This window comes from Aplidium turbinatum, chromosome 15 (genome assembly GCF_918807975.1).
Source record: "Aplidium turbinatum chromosome 15, kaAplTurb1.1, whole genome shotgun sequence".
NCBI classification, from domain to species: Eukaryota; Metazoa; Chordata; class Ascidiacea; order Aplousobranchia; family Polyclinidae; genus Aplidium; species Aplidium turbinatum.
The window spans coordinates 15,208,508-15,223,456 of record NC_137486.1 but is presented as its reverse complement, the minus strand read 5'-3'; the positions used below and the strand labels follow the sequence as shown (position 1 = coordinate 15,223,456).

Below are 14,949 nucleotides of genomic sequence, written 5' to 3'. Positions count from 1 at the left end.
TTGAAAAGCTAAAATCTTTATTGTGCAATTGTGTAACTTTGGGTTATTATGACAAACATGCTAAAACTCAAGTAATTGCTGATGCTAGTCCTTATGGTTTAGCTGGAGTGCTGGTGCAAAACCAAAATGGGAAAAATTATGTTATTAGTTATGCTAGCCGTACTTTAACCGAAATTGAACGTAAATATTCGCAAACTGAAAAAGAAGCTTTAGCTATTGTGTGGGCATGCGAAAGATTTCACGTTTATTTGTATGGGAGCAGTTTTGATTTATTGACCGATCATAAACCGTTAAAATTCATTTTCACTCCCCGCTCCAAGCCGAATGCTAGAATGGAACGCTGGATTTTAAGATTAATGCCTTATCAGTATGAAGTGAAGTATATCCCAGGGAGGCAAAACATTGCCGATTGCTTATCTCGTTTATTTTCTTCAAAAGCGCTGTGTTGATGACACGCATGAGTATGTGAAATTTGTAGCAAAAGAAGCGACGCCTATTGCCATGAGCACACGTGACATCGAGCGTGCAACAAACGCTGATTTTGAGTTGCGCAATGTCATGGATTGCATTCTTTCGAACGACTGGTGTGAACTTGAATGTAAGTCTTATTTAACAGTTCGAAGTGAATTAGCTGTCATTGGCCGTCTTCTATTACGAGGTACACGTATTGTGATTCCAAAAACATTGAGACAACACGTTCTTTCGTTAGCTCACGAGGGCCATCCTGGTATCGTTGTCATGAAGAGACGTCTTCGAACTAAAGTATGGTGGCCTGGCATAGACAAAGATGTCGATCGTTTTTGTAAAAATTGTTTTGGGTGTCAACTTGTTTCAAAACCTGTATTCCCTGAACCCATGAAACGTACCGAATTGCCGGAAGGACCCTGGCAAGATCTTGCTATTGATTTAATGGGACCTCTGCCTTCTGGTGATTATGTTTTTGTTGTGATCGATTATTTTAGTCGTTACTGTGAAATTGATGTTATGAAAACAGTTACTAGTGAAAAAGTGATTGGAAGTTTAAAGAAAATGTTTGCAACGCATGGTTTACCTTGTTCAATAACTTCTGATAATGGTCCGCAATTTATTAGCAACGAATTTCATTCATTTTTGAGCGAATGTGGAATATTGCATCGTAGAGTGACTCCATTGTGGCCTCAAGCCAACGGAGAAGTTGAAATTCAAAATCGCTCATTGCTTAAACGCATTAAAATTGCACAAGCTGAAGGTAAAAACTGGAAAAATGAATTGTATTCGTATTTACTTATGTATCGCTCTACACCACACTCAACGACTGGAGTTAGTCCAGCTGAATTGTTGTTCAAACGAAAATTGCGTACTAAGTTACCATGCATTGATCGTTCTTATTACCATGATTCTAAATCTGTTCGTGACAGAGATTCAGAAATGAAGGAAAAGGGAAAGTTATATGCTGATCTTAGACGTGGTGCAGTTCAAGCTGATATTAAACGTGGTGACACTGTACTATTGAAACAACATGGCCGTGATAAACTTTCTACTACCTTTCGTAAAGATCCGTTTATTGTCACAGAAAAGCATGGAAATTGTGTGATTGTTGAAAATGATGACGCAAAGTATAAAAGAAACGTAACCCATGTTAAGAAATTTCATGATTCAAACAATGACCTAACCACTGATGTGTCTTCGAGACATAATGTCTCGACTGAGGCTTTCTCTGATTCAACTGATGTAATACCTGAACAAAATGTTTCGCCCGATAACCTTACTGACGCTGTTATTCTAACCAGGCCGCATCGCAACATCAAACCACCGCAACGGTTTAAAGACTTTGTTATGTAATTTACTGTGTTGTGTGTTTAACCAGAACTGTTATGTTTAATTCTTGATCTGTTGACTACATTTCGAAATAGTGTTTGATTCTGAAAAGGAAAGAGATGTAGTGTCTGTGTATTTACATAATCTGTATTGGAAACCCGTAACGTGCTAGTATATAAATGACTCGTGTCTCGCTGTTTGGATTCTTTGTTCCGCCACGCAAATACAAGTGCTATGTTAAATCTGAACTATCAAGTTGTGTAAAGCAGGCTAGGCAGACACAACATTACCCGAAAGGAAGTATTTCTATATTTGCATGAGCTTTGTCATTCTCATGATTTCATCTTACTCAAGGTTGCACAAGTTTCGGTTGAGCGTGTATTTCCCTCAGTGAAAAGCATCAAAACTCGGTTTCGATCGCCAATAAACACACGACGTTGTTTGCAAATCACAAATGATAAACTACGTTTAGTTGCGTTGAGTAACTATATTTTTAAACACACATTATTTCAATCATTAAAATATTTATCAGTCTAAAATTTTCTTTCTAATTTTATCACTGCTTTGAGTAGACACAGTTTTTCTGTTTTTTGGAAAAGGGTTGTCAACCAGCACTTTCTAATCTTTCACACCGTTACGCAAAATTGAATTGGCCATAAAAAAAACATGGCGTAGTTGGTAATCCTATCAAAATCACAATGTGTTGAATTCCACAATTAGGTGAAAGATAGACCGAGTAAGACACTGTAAAGTTACATAGCTTACTCCAGACAATCATTGCAAAATCAACGGATTAGTCCATTTTCCATAGCCAGGCCTAATGCCACAGTGATTGATAGTTTGGAGCAAAACTCGGTGCTTTAACTGGTCCCAATCATCTTTTGTTTCTTGCTCAATAAATTTAGCATGAATCTCATCTTCAGTGACGTCAGCAAATTGTGGTCGTGCACTTTGAGCCAGTAATGTCCTTATGGTAATATCCAGTTCGTCTAATTTATGAGGCAAAATAGCCCCGACGTTTAACTCTGTAGCTGCTACAACAGTGCACATGAATGGTTTTTGTTCAAGAATACTGTGCTCCCCTAACGAGTCACCTTCTCGCAATTGTCCCATTAGCACATTTTTAAATATTCTTCTTTTTCTTCCATTCGGTAAAGTCTTCACTGCTTCTACCTGCTTGAAGATGTTGCACTCACCTCGGTGGATGAATGAGATGCAATTGGCAATGTCTCCTTCCGCAATAACAACAGATCCTGCTGGATAAGCTTTCCATTCAATCAAAGCGGCAAGTTTTCCAACCGACAAACCTGGCCATTTATTATATGGCGCTATGGATTGCACTGCGCTTACTTTTTCATTGTGTATTCGTTGTTGAATTCGCAGTAAAATGCGTTTGTAATCGGCAATGGAGATTTTAAGGAACTGACAAGGCTCCAACGTGATCAAAGTTAGAACTTTACTGTTTATTTCACGGCCTTCCACTTTCTGTAATGTACCAAACCAATCACCCGCAGACAGCTTGCTGACGTTCTTTCGCCGTACTAATGGAGTTGGACAAGGAAACAATTCTGTGTCACTATCCTCGGAAACAATGTACCTAATGTATGGTAGTGTCTGTGGCTTAACACTGCCACGTAGGATCATGTGGAGTCCAGTGTTGCCAAACACTGTCAACCCTGCTTCTGGGTATCTATCTAAGGTAGCTACAGAAGCGAGCTCACGAAGCACGGAGTGATTTTCTTTGTCATTCTCAAGCATAGAACTTAACTCGGCTGGCCACAATTCCTTCATTAGCTCGTATGTTTGCTTTTGTTCACGTTTTGTTCGTTCAAAAGGAAGCTTTTTAATCAGCGAACGAACAGAGGAGACATTTTGTTCTTTGTTTAACACCAGATCATCAGTGGCTGCAACTTCTTCGAAAAGCTTCTTTTTCCGTCGCGTGATGTGAAATCTCACGTCGTGAGAATGACGATCGTCATATGGAGTTGAAGGGTCACGATTGACGTCAACTTTAGGTTTTTCTCTGTAAGCTGCGTACCGTGATTTTGGCCTGCTGACATCAGCATGACTTATCTCAAAAGCTTTAGTTGGTTTGTTTGGTATCCCAGGTTGCAGCTTGGGTGGACTTAAAAACATTGATTTGAATTCTTTCATTAAAACATGATGGCGTTCGTCTTCCTTTTGAGAACAGTCATTAGCAGAGTTAATTACTTTTAGCTTTTCGTAATTGATACGAGACATAGTTTTTTTCTGGATAAAAATAGCAATTTTCGTCACTTTTCAATTAAACTGGAAGCTTAGGCTACTACAGAATGCAGAGCATTTTTTTGAGAACATTTACAATACTCTTCCTGTTTGCACTCATGGCTGCTCGAAACAAAAATATTTCGAATTCCAATCTTTAAATACATATTTTTTGGTTTAGAAAATCAAGCCATTTAAATTTAATTTCGCATGCGCTCGAAATACATGTAGGCTATGGCACTGGCAGCCTCAAAAATTAAAGATACCTAAACTTCTTATTTTTTGAGATTTATCAACGATTGCTTTACGGCATAAGATATATCTTACGGTAAAAGTGTCCTTAATCAAGATATTTCGAATAGAAACTCCTGTTGTACAGTAGGCTATCAATTCGTTTTGGCTCGAATCAAGATGTTAGTGAAGAATTTTAATTAATTTTCAACCATCTTTGTTACAAGTTAACGAAATTGTAGTTTTCACAACAACAACAAAATATTATTCCGAGCAACCTTAACTTTTAGCATAGTTTAAGTCTAAACTTTTCCTCTTACCACTCATCATCTACTTCACCATACGAGCGCAGCTTGTCGTAATGTCGAACAAGAGCCGCGATATTTGACCTGTATTGTCAAGCAGACACAATAGGCTAAATACAACAAAGAAAGCGTTTCAAGTAGTGAAAGTATTCAGCACTTGGTATCAATTTTATTTCACGCAATGTACTTCTGTCAGGTTTCTGTTTATTCGTAGCACAAGAGCGCTGGCTTTTGTTTCAAAGGTTTAAATAGGGATTGTTTAAATGTTCAATAAAGGTGAAAACAAAAGCTAGCCGTTAGAGGACGCTAAGCAGTTATTTTCCGAAAAGTTTTAAAATTGTTTGTTTTGAGTAATTGTATAATGTGTGCAGGGCCGGCGTCGTCCATCAGGTAGGGTTACCCCTTTTAGGAGGATTTGTTCTCTTTTCTATAAAAAAAATAATTGTCCTCCGAGGACACTTGAAAATGCTCAAATATTCTCTTTTTTGCATTTTTAATTTTCTTGCTTATATTTTCAACAAGATGTTATGTTTATGTGACATTTCGCCGTTAGGAAAAAGCTAAATAAGGTTAAGCAATAGCCTATCAAAATTAAAAAGTCTGTTTTCTGTGGGCTGTAACAGAAGTGTCCTTGTTAAAGGAAATGACTTATTAACTTTGAAGTTGAACGCATTGCTTTTAGATACATGGTACATTAATTTTGTTTCTGTGGCAAACGAGAATAGTGCAAGCCTCGAAGACCATATCAAATGAGTTTTCATTGTATGACTCTTATATTGCCTACTTGAATTAATAGATCACTTCATTTGCCTAGTTTAAATGTTTTGATTGGATGCTTCCTACCAAAACCAAAGAGTAGGATAACGTTCAGCTGTGTGTGAAGTATCTGGAACAGAAAAATGTTGATATTACTGATGCTAGGGGAGACTGGGGGAAGCTGGACCATTTTTCATATTTTTGAACGTAGATCACTCAACTCTAATTCGATTGTAGAACGCTATGCATCATTATGATCTTGATTCTTCGAGTAATTCTTTCTGAATTTTGAATTTATTGTAAGTCTTTCAGGAAAAGATGTATTAAGGTTTAAAAAACGGTAACTTTTCGGCCCAATGTGCCCCCACCCCTGGAGTACATTGGGCCGTACATGGGGCACGTTGGGCCGGTATGCAGAACAATAAAGAAATAACCATGCTAAGTCAGTGTTAACTGCAAATGATGTATTAATATCATAAATGGACACTGTCCCGAAAGGACACTTGGCCGATAGGACACTTTCCCAACTGGACACTTGCCCGAAAATAAAGTGTATTACGGGCAAGTAGCCTATCATTTTGAACAAATGTCCCTTCGGGCAAGCGTCTTTTGGATAATTGTGTACAGGTTCTCATAATTACAACAAAACATTTTTAAACTACAGTAAAACGAACTCAAAGTTTATGAAAGGCAATGGATTAACTAACAAAAGAATCAACTACAAACTCATAAATTTCGCTGCGGTTTATATGCCAATTTTTAATCATTTTATCACTAGTTGATGGTCGGATGTTTTAAAAATGATTTTGCTTCTCAATTTCTATACTGTCGTCATTATGACTGTTTAATCTAAAGCATTAATTCACTCCATGATGCCAGTTCACGCTGTTATTTCTATGATAATTTATGCTGATGTAAACGCTGTATTACGATTAATGTTTCTGCGCAATCCACATTATGTACAAACGTCGCTTTCGTACATGATAGCTTACGGAAGGTAAAAGTTGGCACTCCTCTACAATACTTATTGCCTCTCCCCCCCTAGTGCTCCAAGCTAGTTACGGGCCTGAGGCTTGCACTAATCTTGTTTGCCACAGAAACAAAATTAATGCTTCATATACGCTATCTACAACCAATGCGTTCAACTTCAAAGTTAATAAGTCCTTTCCTTTAACAAGGATACTTCTGCTACAGCCCACAGAAAGCAGACTTTTCCCTTTTGGTAGGCTATTGGTTAACTTTATTTAGCTTTTTCCTAACGGCGAAATGTCACATAAACATAACATCTTGTTGAAAATATAAGCAAGAAAATTAAAAATGCAAAAAAGAGGACATTTGAGCATTTTCAAGTGTCCTCGGAGGACAATTCATTTTTTATAAAAAAAATAACAACTCCTCCTAAAAGAGGTAGACCTTGCACACATTACACAATTTCTCAAAAGAAACAATTTTAAAACTTTTTGGAAAATGACTGCTTAGCGTCCTCTAACGGCCAGTTTTTGTTTTCACCTTCATTGAATAAACCATACCTATTTAAACTTTTTTAACAAAAGCCAGCGCTTTTGTGCTACAAATAAACAGAAACCTGACAGAAGTACATTGCGTGAAATAAAATTGATACCAAGTGCTGAATACTTTCACTACTTGAAACGCTTTCTTTGTTGTATTTAGCCTATTGTGTCTGCTTGACAATACAGGTCAAATATCGCGGCTCTTGTTCGACATTACGACAAATTGCGCTCGTATGGTGAAGTAGATGATGAGTGGTAAGAGGAAAAGTTTAGACTTAAACTATGCTGAAAGTTAAGGTTGCTCGGAACAATTATTGTTGTTGTTGTGAAAACTACAATTTCGTTAACTTGTAACAAAGATGGTTGAAAATTAATTAAAATTCTTCACTAAAATCTTGATTCGAGCCAAAACGAATTGATAGCCTACAGCTGGGGATTCGATTCGAAATAAATTGATTATGTACACTTTTACCGTAAGATATATCCATAGGCGTAGCCAGGGGGGGGCGAACGGGGCCATGCCCCCCCCCAAATTTTCAAAGTTTGGATTCCGAAGTTGAACCCTTTGTTGAAAATATAATGTAATTTGTATAAATTTATATTGTTTTCCAAGACATCTGGCTATTAACACCCCCCAGGACTTGTTTTAGACACACAGAAAGACACCAATAAATTTTGCAAATCGTAAATCGCGCAAAGTTTACGCGATTTACGCTTCTTTTAACTAATCTGTGGAAGCAATTTCAGAATCGCTTACTCTGTAGGGTTTTTGTGTAGCTGAGTTTTTTGTGTTCTCTAATTTTAGCCGCAGTTTTTGCCCGTTTGTGTGTAGATAAGAGCTACCTTTAATAAGTTAATAGCTGTTTATCTGCTAATAAGTTTCATACAAATATTACCCTGAAAGTGTTTCCAGAAAGCGTTATAATCCATTATTTAAGTGTAATTTTGCAAAAATTTTCCGGGGGAGCATGCCTCCGGACCCCCCTAGAATACGCGTGCCTTCGGCACGCTCTAACCCCCACCAGCTTTATTGCTTCCCTTGCTTAACCCACCAGGATGCGCCACTGCACATCAGGTGGCGATGTCTTAAATCAAACATTTTGTCGTTCTCTTCAATTCATCAAATATTTGGCCCCCCCCCAAAATTTTTTTCTGGCTACGCCACTGGATATATCTTATGCCGCAAATCAATCGTTGGTAAATCTCAAAAAATAAGAAGTCTTCGTAGCCTATCTCTAATTTTTGAGGCTGTCATCCATTTATTTCGAGGGCATGCGAAAGTGAATTTAAATGGCTTGATTTTCTAAATCAATAAACTGAGTAGTTGTTTTAGGCTTTTTTTGCACTATATAGTGTAAATATAGCCAAGTAATAGCGTTGCCAGATAAGGAATTCTGTCCTAATTTGTCAAAAGTTTAAAGCTGTTGAAAACAAAAACTTGCATTTTGGAATTTTTTTTTAGTTCTGGGTAAAGATCAAAACCCTAACTTTATTCCTAAGTCTAACCCTTACCTTAACCCTTTCTAATTTTAATCCTAACTCTGGCAACACCTGATTGTAACCATGGCAACAAGTGGGTAAAAATAGCCACTTTGTTAATGTAAAAGTAAGTCAAAATACCGTTAAAATCGAGAGGAAAATCACAGTAAAAAATGTGGTAATCTGAGGACAAATGTGGTAATACAAGTGGTAATCTAGCTTTGTAAAAGTGGAAGCACTGAGCACGACGTGCGCCATTATTGCCCAGATGAACGTTAGCTTACATTACTGTAATAGTTCGTTGCGAAACCCGTTTCTATTCATTTGTATTGCCGTTGCTTTATTCTGCTCCATTAAAAGAACTCCACGAAAACGTAAGTGGCCTACAAAACTGTGTTTTACTTTTAGGGAAGATTCTTCACAGTAGTGTTGGCCTGCCAAATGCTTCAAAACGACTGAATAACTTTAAAATGATCTAATATTCTAAGCCTTCCTTAGAAACGAAGTTGTGATGTTTCAACACCTGTGCTGCTGTTTTGAAGTGCCAATGATGTATTTTTTCATACAGAATGCAGATCTTTGTAAAGACTTTGACTGGAAAGACCATCACTTTGGAAGTTGAAGCTTCCGACTCCATTGATAATGTCAAGCAGAAGATTCAAGACAAAGAAGGTGGGTTTACAGGGATTTAATCTAGTTTTAGATGTTTCATTATCAACAGAAAATTACAGACAGTAGGCTACCGTATATGGGCCACAACTGGCAATTGTTATCAAATCCGCAGTGGCTATTCTTACCGTATATTGTGAATAGCCTCTGAGGCTATATGCACACGCCCACTCTAATATGACGGATTCTTTCACCTTCTCCTTCAAAACAAAAAAAGTGCCTCTATAACTTCTAAAATCAACAGGTTTTTTCAACTGAATCGATGGCCGTACAGTGTTAGTTGGGCTGGTATTCCAAGAATATAAGTTCGATACTACGTCGGAGTGCTTTTTCAAAAAAAAACTAAATTCTAACCCAAAGCGACTCAATCATTAGGCCACCGTACTGGATTTTTGTGGTGAAATTTAAACTTGGGTAGCCTACGCCCAACTTTTTGTTTCTTTAAATAGGCTATGAGTTTTTTTTTAATTTGCTGGAATTTGAGAATTTCTCTGGGTAAGTTTCCACTCGTCATAAGGAAATGCGACCATGCGAAGTGCATGTGAAAGTTTTCATGGTTATTATTTGAACTTTCCCTAGTAAGAAGCTTTCAACAACTCGATTTTGTTTGGATGGCTGTTTAGACTAAATATGCACTGTTTGCTTGCAGGGATTCCACCAGATCAACAACGTCTCATCTTCGCTGGAAAGCGGCTTGAGGATGGACGTACCTTGAGTGACTACAACATCCAGAAGGAATCCACCCTCCACTTGGTGTTGCGTCTCAGAGGAGGAATGCAAATCTTTGTCAAAACCTTGACTGGTAAAACCATTACCCTTGAAGTTGAAGTATCTGACTCCATTGACAATGTCAAGCAAAAGATTCAAGACAAAGAAGGTGAGTGCATATGTATTATGTATATATACATGCGGAGTGTGTTTTATTTATTATTTAGGGCTTGTAGGTTTTAAGCTGCCCGCAAGTTTATGAGAGAAATACAGGAGATATGTTGCCAAACATCAGGTGTGAGGTCTGAAAGCCTACAAGTGTCCATTATGACTTTTCCTAATATAAAGAACTTTGCTTTCAAGAACTCTTTGCTTGGAGTGACAATGCTGTTTGTTTACAAGCATCCCCCCAGACCAACAACGTCTCATCTTCGCTGGAAAGCAGCTTGAGGATGGACGAACCTTGAGCGATTACAATATCCAGAAGGAATCCACCCTTCACTTGGTGTTGCGTCTCAGAGGAGGAATGCAAATCTTTGTCAAAACCTTGACTGGTAAAACCATCACCCTTGAAGTTGAAGCATCTGACTCCATTGACAACGTCAAGCAGAAGATTCAAGATAAAGAAGGTATTGTTTGTGTAGTTTTTTATTGTCTGCAGTAAACACATATGCCCAAAATATTTTTAGTCTGTAGAGCACTGGCATGTGACAACTCAGCTAGCATCAGACTTGCTTGGTCATCGCTTGCTGGGCAGAATTTGTTGACATGTGAATTTGCTCAGTTTTGACTTGCTCAGTTTCATCATTTGCCAACTTCAGCCACTTGTTGAAATGTTGCTGGCTCAGTTGTCACTTGTTCAACTGCCATTTGCACAGTTCACAATTACTGACCTGAAGAGGACTTATTTTAGCATGCAATCTGGAACTTACAGTCTTGTTTGCAAACAGGTATCCCCCCAGACCAACAACGTCTGATCTTCGCTGGAAAGCAGCTTGAGGATGGACGGACCATCACCCTTGAAGTTGAAGCATCCGACTCCATTGACAACGTCAAGCAAAAGATTCAAGACAAATAAGGTGGGTGTTTATAATTGTACTATTATGATGTATTCATGCTAAGTGCATGTGAAAGTTTTCATGGTTATCGTTTGAACTTTCCCTAATAAAGAGTTTTGCTTTCAACAACACTTTTGCTTGGTTGGCTGTTTAGACTCAAATATGCACTGTTTGTTTGCAGGAATTCCACCAGATCAACAATTTCTCATCGTCGCTGGAAAGAAGCTTGAGGGTGGATGTACCTTGAGCGAATACAACATCCAGAAGGAATCCACTCTTCACTTGGTCTTGGGTCTTGCGTCTATAGGTGTAAGGCAATAACTGTTGGAACTGTTTAAGCAACTGTTAGAGATTTTCCCATGTCCCCAATTTGGGCGAAAACTGATTTTCGTAAATCCAAAAATTAATGTTTTTTGCCCTTCAGTGTTTTGCTTGGTGTGATAAACAGTCTTCTCAAATCATCATTCGGTCTTGTTATTTTTCAGAATTTATTTCATCGTAATTTGTAATGTTTAGCAGTAAACTAAGTTAAAATGTACAATTGGTTTTCTGTGCGTGCTTGCAGTGTGACAGCGATAGACACGAATTTCCACCCGAGTTGCTCTAAATTTTAAGTACCGGTATCCAAAAGTTATTCGGATCATGTTTGACCCCAATAACCGTTTGAGAGTTAGAAGTGCTAGTTATTTTCATCGGCTATGCTCCTGGTGACGCAAAATTAAGCTTCGAGATGTGTATTTGTAAAAGTGGTTGAGTTTTAAAATTATTTTAGAATTTAGACAATGCTGAACTTAAACATGGGCCATTAGGGCGTGTTGATTTAAATTATTTTGGAACTTTGATAGGGAACGTATATAAAAACATGTGTATAGATATATATAATTGAAATCCAAAATTATTATTCGATTAAACAAGATTTAGCTTGGTAAATTTACGTTTATTGAAAATATAACAAATAAAAAAATTTGTTCCGATTATGATCATTTTTTAGTTATAAGTTCTTCAATTCCATATAAATATGACTTTAAATTGTTTCTAATTTGTTAGTCTTCATTTAAAGATACTTTTTCAGCTTTCAAGATTTTTTTTATATCAGATGCCTATTTTTGTAAATCCATATCGTTGTTTTATGTTGCTGTTACCACGTTGTTATCACGCTGTATTTTACTTTATTTTCAAGATTAAAATATTTACATTAACTTGTTGAAAATAAATTGAATAAAGATAGCTTCTAAGCAGAGGACAAGACAAGGGACTTTGACGCATATGAGCAATCTTATTGGAACAGGTCAAGAGATGTTGCCTTCTGAGCTTCCCACTCTGAGATGTCTTCTGAGATATGGGCTACTGTTGAGAGAACGAAGCTGTGAGGATGTCAAAAACTACCCTCTATCAAATCTGGCAATGGACATACACCCTGAACTATTGAAAAGATGGGGCCGAGCAAATTGTTGTTTTGTATACCCAATTATTACGTGCCGACCCGCAATCATAAAAAAAGATTCGTTTGAGCTGGGAACAGGCAAAAGATACATCTCTTGGAAGAGGAAAAATTCAAGTCAAAGAGGCATTTATTGCAAAGCTTAACAGGCTTTTTGTACATGCAACATTATTTCGTGTTCCGAGTTTAGTTGCTCAGCAGATATTTGCATAATACAAATTCACATAGTATGAACCTGCCCAAAGGAAAAGAAGCTTCCAGGGAAAGAGCTTGTTTTTATCAACGGCCAGAGAAATAAGATCGGATCATTTGAGCCACATCAGATTGCCTTGCCAGATATACCTGAGCACAACAGGCAGGTCAAAAGACAGAAACGACAAGAAGATGAGAGAAGAAGACTGATTGTGGAGGATTTTGAAACAATTAGGGAAGAGGTTTCAATATCATCTAACGAAACCATGTCCTCCGATGATTAAAATATTGATGATGTTCAGTATGTGACATCTAGCACAGAAATGCCAAGCAAATCTTGTAATAAATTGCAATACAATACATTAGAAATACGCAATGTGGCTATGACGAGCATTAGAAATGGTCTTGGCCTACGTTCAGCGCCTGCTATGACCACTGCTGCCTTTATGGATGGTGGCTTGATCACACAAGAAGACAAGAGACTTGTAGTTGATCATAGTAAAGTCAAAAGAGTCCAATTAAAAGTCATGAACGCTTTGATGCAGAGTTTGGTAAGTTTTGCAATTATGGTAACATTAAATGCATCTTTTTTGACGGCCGCCAAGACATGAAAAAAGTTCTAATAAAAGTAGACAATGCAGACATACAATTCCCGAGCATCATCAAAGAAGAGCACTATTCAGTATGCAGTGAACCAGGAGGAAGATATCTTTATCATTTCACTCCTGTGAAAGGATCTTCCAAAAAAAACGTGCTGAAGTGATTGCAGATAATCTCGTGGATTTTTTCGTTAATGAAGAGATTGACAAAAGTCTGCAGGCAATTGGAAGCGATTCCACGAATGCTAATACTGGCTGGGCGGGTGGTGTTATCCATTGGGTAGAAGTGAAGCTGAGACGCAAGCTGATATGGTTGATTTGTGCCCTCCACACCAACGAGTTATCCTTAAGGCATTTAATGAAAACAATCGATGGAAAGACCTTGTCTAACAAGAAGTGGACAGGTGACATTGGGAAGATGTTAGACATTGCCACCACACTTGAAGTGGATACTTCATTTGTTAAACTTTCCATTGGAGAACCCCTTATTGCTTTATCTCAAAATGTTATAACGGATCTGTCTACGGATCAAGCTTACGGATATAGAATTACTGAGGCCATTAAAACAGGAAAGCTTCCTGCTGATTTGGCTCTCCTTGAGATTGGTCCTGTGAGCCATTCCAGGTGGCTGACAACAGCAAATAGGGTTTGTAGAATATGGATCTCAAACCATGGCCTTGAAGGCAATACTCTTCATAATTTAAGAATGATGGTAGAATTTATCGTCGGGGTATATTATCCCTGTTCGTTCAATATTAAAATTAAGCACTCTTGGGTCGAAGGGCCACGTCACATTATGCGCCAACTCCGGATGCAAAACAAGACAGTAGTGGATGCTGTCATGTCAACCATCAAACGTTCAGCATGGTATGCATTTAGCGAAAACATCATCCAGACTCTTTTGTGCTCAGAAGACATTGAGGAGAGAAAAGCTGGAGTACAAAAGATTATAGATCTGAGAGGAGGAGATGATGACACACTCGGAGATGTTTCAGTACGACCCAGAAAGACACCTTTCATTAACCAAGATGCTTCATCTCTAATTGAGCTAATCGACTGGTCCGACAGGGTGTACGAACCACCTTTAACTTGCAAGCTTACAATAGCGCAAGTAAAGTGCTTGATTAACGAACCTATGAAAGTTCCACAGTGGCCTTGTCATGGTCAGTCAATTGAACAATTGAAAGGTGCGTTAAGAAAGTCACTGAGGCAGCTGGAAAAGTGTATACGGATGAAGGACGTGAGGGTTGCATCAGGGGCCAAGTAGAAAGTCGGCGCATGATGTCAATGAATGAATCAAAACAAGATTTGATGAAACTTGTTGGTTAAGAAAATACCATTATTTTGTGTTTTGTATTGTCATTTTATCGTTGGTTATTGCTGTTGGTAATCGTTAATGTTAGTTGATTTGTTTTTGATAGGCGACTTAATTTTGATCTACATGTTTTTATATTAGTTCATGGAAAAAATTACATTAACAAATTGCAATAGCATGCTTATCTTCATACTATAATACTAACGCGTATAACGCTAAATATTGAGAAACAACTGTAAAAATTTTCAAAAATGTGAATCTGGGAAAAAAATAGCTTGTGGAACCTGAAAAATGATCTTTAAAGGGAGAAAAACTTCCTAGTAATTAATAAACACCGTATTATTATGGAATTAAAGAACACATGTCTCATTAGAAACAATAATCGGGAAAAAAATGTTTTTAATAATTAAGGTTAATAAACTTCAACAAGGTTATTAAACTTAAATAAGGTTAATAAGGTTAATAAACTTCAAATAATAAAACTTCAACAATATCATTCAAAGGTCTTTTTCGACGCATTTTGATCTCTGCAAATTTAGCAATTATTTCAGTGACTTTAGAATGTCATTTTCAATATTGAAAAGAGTTACATAGTGTAACCGCTCTTGCCCTATCGTGTTTCTCAGATAGTTTTTAATCAACTT

General features: G+C 37.5%; 2 protein-coding genes across 2 annotated transcripts in view; one reads left to right on the top strand and one right to left on the bottom strand.

The window, feature by feature from the left end:
• The window catches only part of LOC145784371 (polyubiquitin), a 32,653-nt gene extending 21,874 nt beyond the window's left edge, over positions 1-10,779 (top strand). The window contains exons 13-16 of the mRNA XM_082596177.1: positions 8,892-8,995; positions 9,642-9,870; positions 10,103-10,329; positions 10,651-10,779. Coding sequence (XP_082452303.1) covers positions 8,892-8,995; positions 9,642-9,870; positions 10,103-10,329; positions 10,651-10,778 — 688 coding nt within the window. The 3' untranslated portion in view covers position 10,779. The remainder of the gene's footprint in view (positions 1-8,891; positions 8,996-9,641; positions 9,871-10,102; positions 10,330-10,650) is intronic.
• Positions 2,161-4,038, bottom strand: LOC145784375 (cyclic nucleotide-binding domain-containing protein 1-like). The gene has a single exon (XM_082596183.1). It carries the CDS (start codon positions 4,036-4,038, stop codon positions 2,572-2,574), a length of 1,467 nt encoding a protein of 488 aa, XP_082452309.1. The 3' UTR covers positions 2,161-2,571.
• Positions 10,780-14,949: the final 4,170 nt, after the last annotated feature.

Coding starts and splice junctions, on each gene's coding strand:
- LOC145784375 (XM_082596183.1), bottom strand. CDS start 4,038: ATGTCTCGTATCAATTACGAAAAGCTAAAAGTAATTAACTCTGCTAAT.